Below are 6886 nucleotides of genomic sequence, written 5' to 3' on the forward strand. Positions count from 1 at the left end.
GGTCTGGGCATCTAGGGAGGGGCTGGGAGGAAAGGTCCAGGTTGGGCTGGGTGGAGCACCTGGACTTACAGCCCTGCAACCTGACAGCAATATCAGGAAAGTTACAGAAGCAAGCTGTAGAGACCTGGTGGCGGCAGGGTGATCATGAGCCACCGGCGTGGATTTGCTAGGAACAAATCATGCTGCAACCACTTGATCTCCTCCTTTGACACAGAAGAGGGTTAAGTGGATGGAGGGACTGCTTGAGGGAGGCTTTAGCTCTCATATGTAAACTGGAGATGTGCATCTGCTGGAGAGCAACTTTATCCAGCCCACATAACAGGCTTGGTAACCCCAAGCAAAGTGTCACCATGAATGGGTTCACGTCAGAATGGCAGAAGGTTTCAAAGGGGGCTGTTCCTGAGTTGGGGGCCAGAAGAGAGCTCCCGGAGCAGATTCTCACACGACACAGCTGGAAGGCTTGCAGGTGCACGGAAGGACAGGCTTGGACTCCAGAAAGATCTTGCAAGCCTGAATGGCAGAGCTGGAGGCATCACCGTGAAGACTATACAAGCACATCCAAGGGGATGCACCTAGGGAAGAATGAGAAGCCCAAGTGCTGAATGGGAGATGACCGGGCAGGAGGGGCGGCAGCAGTGCTAGGCAGGGCCTGGGCTTTGGGTGTGCTGCATACGAGATGTGAGGCAGCAACCCGCAGCGGAGAAAGCAAGTGTGGTTTTGGGCTGCATCAAAGGAGTATCGGGCATAAGATGCAGGAGGCAACCGTACCACTCTAGGTCTCCTCTAGACCACAGTGCACAGGGCTGGGCTCCACGTTTTAAGGACACAGAGGTATTTGAGGGTCCAGAGGTGGGTGGAAAAAATGATCTATGAGTTGAAATGTGGTTGGGCTGATAGTGTACTCATGACAGTCCAGGACATGTACAAGAAGTGGGGTTTGGTTTTCTTGGTGACCACTGTTGGACCAAGTGTATACTTAGCAGATGTTGCAGACCTTCAGGCATTGAGTTTGGCAGCTGTGCAAGGAAAAGCTATGTTCAGCTTGCAGAAAAGGAGCTTAAGAGGGGGCATGGTAACAATCTGCAAATGCCTGAAAGGCTGCCATGGAGGGGGAGGGGGAGGAGGAGGAGGACACTTGTCACCCCTTCTTCAGAAGCAGGAGACCTGGCAATGGCTGTAATGGGCCCCAGGAGAACCTCGTTGCTGTCTGAGTAGGGAGGCAGAGGCACCGGCTTCCCTGGGGGATGGAGTCTCCTGTACAGGAGAGCTTGGGAGGAGGCTGGATCAGTCCTGGGCAGGGACAGTTCAGGACCAGGTGCCCCTCGGTCCTTTCTGAACTCACCCACCCTAAATGCCAGTGTGGCTGCTGGGGTCCCTGAGCTGCCTGGGGTTGCCCCACTGGCCCTGGGCATGGATAGGATGGGGTGCCCAAGCCATGCTGCCACTGGCCCAGATGCTCCTCTGCCCCCACCTTGTGCACTGAGTGCCCCACTCGTGCCAGAAGCAGCTGCAGGGTGGCACTTCCTGGGCAGGATGCTCCGAAGGCCAGGGGCCTGCTATTTGGTGGACGCCTGTACCATCCCGGGTCCTCCCATTGTCAGGGGTTCCCCCCATCAGTGACCCTGAGATGGGGATGCACGTTGCCCAGTGGCAGGGGAGGAAGTCTGGCTCCCCAGAGCCTGAGCCTGAGAACCATCCCTTACTCCTTTCCCCTCTTCCGAGGAGGGGTCGTTGCATTATTAGCAGTGGCCTGTCTCTAGCTGTTAGCCTGTCAGCTGGCTCCTGGGGGCTGGAGTCTGGTGCTGGCTCCTGGAGGCTCTGTCCCCTTGTGGGGCTGCACAGCCCCTGGCCAGGGACCTGCCATGTGTGTGGGATCATGGGGCGGGAGAGGGGGAGCTGTGCTTGGGTCACTGAGGTGATGACCAGGCAGGGCCACAGGATCTTTTGCTCCAGCCATCGCCCCCCGCCAGGCCTTGCTCTGCCCTTTGCTGTCTGCCAACCCCCAGCCCTCCCCCTCTCCAGCCCACAGATCTTTCCTGGGCCCTCCCCCATGCGACCTCCAGGCCTTGTGCAGATGCTGGTTCCCAGTGCAGCATCCCAAAGCCAGTTTGCACGGTGCTGCCTGTGGCCTGAGGGCCATGGTGGACGTGCTGGGCCGCAGGGCCATCTGCATCTCATTAGCCAGCAGTGAGAAGCATGCTGGCTCCCGGCCCCAGCTGCCTCAGACCTGACTCAGCAGGAGCCAGAGCCAGAGCCTGGCCAAGCCAGAGGGTTTGGATCGGGTGCTCGGGCGAGGGGGGATGTGCCAGGGAGAGCCCGCACCGGGCCTCAGTGCATGGAGCATCTCTGGCCTCACTGCTGAGGGTCCCAGGACCCAAGGCGTGGTGCTGCTGTTGCCACTGGTCCCTTTGGCCAGCCCTGGAGCCCCAGGTGGTCCCATGGCTCCTGGGGCGGGGGGAAGATGGCAGGGGACCGGGGGGAGAGGCAGGGGACCGGGGGGTGCAGCCTGCCACAGGTATGTTTGCTGCTAGCTCAGGGCTCCACTCATGGTCCCTCTTCTCTTCCCTTCCCAGGTGCCGCCCATGAGCACTGGAGCTATTCAGGTAAGTGACCCAAGGGCGGGCGCTCCAGCCTCCTCTGCTGCGGTGTGGGGCCCCTGCCAGCCCGGGTTAATCATTATCGGCCCCCTGGCTCACTCCCATGCTCCTTGCCCCAGCCCTGCTGCAGCCGCGGCGCATGCTCCAGCCCTGCCCTGGCACTTTGCAAGCCTGGGCAGCATGTGCAGCCACTCTCCTCCTGGGAGGGGGCTCTTGCTGCGTGCCCTGCAGCCCAACTCCTCCCTCGCGGGGTCCCTGAGGGGTCCCCCGGGCTCTGACAAATGCTTGCTGCCTCCCCTGCGGCTTCAGCCCTGACTGGGGCGCTCGCACAGCCACAGCCGCAGCTCAGCACAGGAAGCTGCCCCTGGGCTGAGCCCAGGGAGGGGTCACCTGGGGGCCCTGGCTGCTGTGCTCTGCCATGGGGCTTTGGCCTCACCTTGCGCCCAGGGGCTGGGTCCCCCTCTGCGAGATGCTGCCCAGCCACAGACCTGGTGCTGGCACTCGCCCACCTGGGCACGTGGCAGGCTGGGCCCCCTGAGCCAAGGGGCCTCTTGTGGGGGGCAGCGTGTGCCCAACGGCTGAGCTGCAGCACCAGCAGCCCCTGTCTGCCTGCCAGGCTGGGCTGTAAATCATGTTGCTTGGCCTTTCCAGCAGCCCCTAAAATAGACATTCCAGGCAGAGCGCTGCGCTCTGACCCTGCGACAGCTGCACGTGGCGCTGCCGGCCTAGGCGGCTCCTGCCAAGGCCTTGAGCAACCTTGAGGAGCTGGAGCTGGAGCTGGAGCTGGAGCCTGAGGTGGGGCAGTGAGCAGAAGATGGGGCACGGGGTCTGTGGGCCCCACTGAGCCCCAGTCAGAAATCGCGTCCCCTCTCTAGCTTTGGCAGCAAAGTCCAGGCCGGGGCACCTGGATCCTGTCTGCGGGGTGTCCCCTGGACACCCTGCCCCACGCAGGCTCACCCCCCGCCCCCCATTGGTGCCCTGGCCCCCAACACTCCCTTCAGCCCCTGCCGCGCTCATGCCTTGCACACCCTCTCCCCTTCCCAGACATGCCGGCGTGGAGCCAGGGCTTCCCGCACTGTAGCGGCCAGAAACAGTCGCCCATCAACATCGTCACTGAGGCAGCACTCTTCAGCCCCCAGATGCAGCCCATCCGCCTGTCTGGCTACAACCTGCCCTCCTCGGAGCAGCTGAAGCTGAAGAACAACGGACACACGGGTACGTGCCGCGTGGTGATCGGGTGCTGGGCGCAGGTGCTCGGTGTGGGGGCAGCATGGGGGCAGGCCAGCCCCAGCCTCCGCCTCCGCAGCTCTGTGGCTGTGCCTGTTGCTGCTCTTGCTCATGGCTCGGTCACGAGCCCCATGTGGCGCCTGCCCTCCCCTTTGTTCACCGTTCAGCCCTGTGCCGTTACCTGGGAGCTTTCCCAGCATGCTTTGCTGCTCCCCATGATGGCGGCATTGCTGTGGGCAGGCTGGGCACGCACCCTGGCATGTCCCCCTGCTCGGGGCGCCCTGGCTGGTGGCTGCAGGGCGCCGACTGGTCCGCAGTCCCCACACGTGTGCTGTCCTGGTATATCATGGCAGGCTCTGGCAGCCGTCTGCCTCCCGCATCCTGTCGGCCTCCAGGCTCACCCCCAAGACCACAGCCCCACAAAGCATCTCTCCTGGTGCCATGTCCCGCTGACCTGGCCCTTCACTCCCTGCAGTCATGCTGCGTCTGCCCGCAACCCTGACCATGTCTGGCAGCGACGGCCAGCAGTACCGGGCTGTGCAGCTGCACTTGCACTGGGGCTCCCCCACCGGACCCGGCTCTGAGCACACTGTGGACGGCCGGCGCTACCACGCCGAGGTAAGGCACTGCCCCAGCCCCTGTGGCAGCCACTCGCCTGCAGGGGTGTGGGGGCTTGGTATCCCAGTCACTGCTGCCCTGCTGCTGAGGGGGCACCACCCCCTCCTCCTCACGCAGAGGTGAGAGCCCACAGTGCAGCAGGGCCCTCACTCCTCAGCCCGACTGCCCGGGCGCCAGCACAGCACAGGGAGCCGGAGGAGGCAGGGCCCTGCTCGTGGACAGGTGGCTGCTCCTGTTCCCTGGCACTCGGGGGGGCTACTGGAGGGTCTCTGGGCCAGGGAGGGCAGCTGGGCCGGCTCCCAGTGCCTATTCCTGTGTGCTTGGCAGCCTGGCCACAGCGCTGCTGGGGGCTGTTTGTCCTGTACACAGACATGCTGTGCTCCCCAGTCTGGTTCTGGGTGGCTTGATCCTGCAGTGGCTCAGCCCGAGCCCGTGACCTGGTGCAGCCCCTTGCCTCGTGCTGGCGGTGGTGCCCGGGGCAGGGGAGGAAGGGCTGCACCTCGTCCTGGCTGCGGGGGGGAGCATGCGGCGGGTGCAGCCAGAGGGACCCTGGGGAGATGTTGTGCGTAGCCTGCGGTGGGAGCCTGGCACTGGGCTTGGCCCCGTGGCTGTGGGGGCCCAGCAGTGGCAGAGCTTGCCCCGCTGCTCCTCCCCCCGCCCACGGGCAGAGCTCAGGGCCTCTGCCTCGGTTTCAGATCCATGTGGTGCATTACAACACCCGGTACGATGACCTCGACGAAGCCAAGACCCAACCTGACGGCCTGGCCGTGCTTGCCGCGCTTCTGCAGGTGAGGCCTAGGGGCCCAATCCTGGACTGGGGCTGGGCTGGGCACAGGCAGGTCTTGTGAGGAAGGGCAGGGGCAGTGCCAGTCCGGACCTGCCTCAGTCACCAGTTGTCGGGGGTAGTGCTGGGGGGGCCCCTCCTGTCCCCTGGCCCCTCGCTGTCTATGGATAGGCTGTGCCAGGGGCAGGGTGACTTCTGGGTGGCCTGAACCATGCTGCTCACCCCAGGTCTCTGTGTTGTAGGTTGGGCCGCAGAAAAACCCGTCCTATGAGCATGTGCTTGAGCACCTGGAAGAGGTCTCTAAAGAAGGTACCGCCCCTTCTGCCCCTATGCCCATGGGCTGGGAGCTGCACCTGTGTGGGGACACGGCATGTGTCAGGCAGACAGCGGGAGGCTGTGCCGACAGGCTCTGCGTGGCCAGCTGCACTCAGGCTGCGGAGCCAGCACCCATGCGCACCTCTTGCCTCGGGGGCTCTGAGTGCCAAACCCACTCTGGCTCCAGTGCCCTCTACTGAGCTCCAGGACTGGGGGCCCAGGCAATCCCAGAGGTGCTAGAGGCACCGATGCAGCAGGGCCAATGGCAGGGCAGGCTCTGGGCATGTCCTAGCTTGGGTACGCTGGGCAGGGGACTGTGATGTTCTAGATCACGCTGGGGATCCAGACCTGGGTTGCACCGTTTTAAATCATGCTACACATCTGATTGAACTGTGCTCAATGCTTAGTTCTTGGTCAGGGTCTGAGTCGAGCTGTTCTTGATTGAGATTTCCCAGCACAATTTGGATCATGCTGTTCTCAATTATGCTGTGGGTCTAGGTCTAGCATGATCTAGAATGGCACAATCTACAGGTATAGATCTGACTCTTGCTGTTCCAGATCATGCTGCGGTGGCCCTGACCGTGGGGAGGTGCAGCCCCAGCCACATGACACGTGGGCAGGTACAGGCACTGTGGCTCTGGTTGCCGACTGCTGCTCTCTTCCAGATGAGGACACACTTGTGCCTGGGTTCAACATTGCTGGGCTGCTCCCTGCCAATCTCAGCCGCTACTTCTGGTACAATGGCTCCCTCACCACCCCGCCCTGCTACCAGACTGTGACGTGGACTGTCTTCAACCAGACTGTGCGCCTGTCTTTGGACCAGGTCGGTCAGGGGTGGGGGGGCACCTACTCTGCTGTGGGGACTCACAGGGGTGGTTGGGGAAATCCTGGCCCTGCCTGTGGCCCTGGGCTCCTGCAGCTGGGCCCTGCTCATACCCATCTCCCTGCAGATCTTGAAGCTGGAGGAGACGCTGTATGGAGACCACGACAAACTCCTGGAGAACAACTTCCGGCTACCCCAGGCCATGCATGGCCGGAGGGTGCTGGCAAGCTTCTTGGTGGCCCGTGGCCCAGGGACGCCTTCTGTGCCAGGTAAGGAGCCTGGGTGGGTGCAGCTGCTAGGGCGGCCATCATAGAGGACATTCTGGTTTTCTGCTACTCTGTCCTCTATTGATACGAAACCAGGAGCCTTTTATGTCCTCTATTTTCTCTTTGAAGAAAAAAGGGACATAAAGGTGTCGGGTTTTGTATCAATAGAGGAGAACCAGACTGCCCAGCCTGAGCCAGGCCCTCTTCTCCCAGTTTCACTGCTGTTCCCTTGCTATAAGCCTTTGCCTGCCCCTGT

At 62.5% G+C, this 6886-nt stretch overlaps 1 protein-coding gene across 1 annotated transcript in view; it reads left to right on the forward strand.

The window, feature by feature from the left end:
- The first annotated feature begins 2502 nt into the window (after positions 1-2502).
- Positions 2503-6886, forward strand: part of CA9 (carbonic anhydrase 9) — a 24493-nt gene continuing 20109 nt past the window's right edge. Inside the window, exons 1-7 of the mRNA XM_019518007.1 lie at positions 2503-2603; positions 3642-3812; positions 4300-4442; positions 5138-5230; positions 5469-5535; positions 6207-6364; positions 6492-6633. Of these exons, the coding sequence (XP_019373552.1) occupies positions 3644-3812; positions 4300-4442; positions 5138-5230; positions 5469-5535; positions 6207-6364; positions 6492-6633 (772 nt within the window). The 5' untranslated portion in view covers positions 2503-2603; positions 3642-3643. The remainder of the gene's footprint in view (positions 2604-3641; positions 3813-4299; positions 4443-5137; positions 5231-5468; positions 5536-6206; positions 6365-6491; positions 6634-6886) is intronic.

This window comes from Gavialis gangeticus, unplaced genomic scaffold (genome assembly GCF_001723915.1).
Source record: "Gavialis gangeticus isolate Ggan-Ray unplaced genomic scaffold, GavGan_comp1, whole genome shotgun sequence".
NCBI lineage: Eukaryota > Metazoa > Chordata > Crocodylia > Gavialidae > Gavialis > Gavialis gangeticus.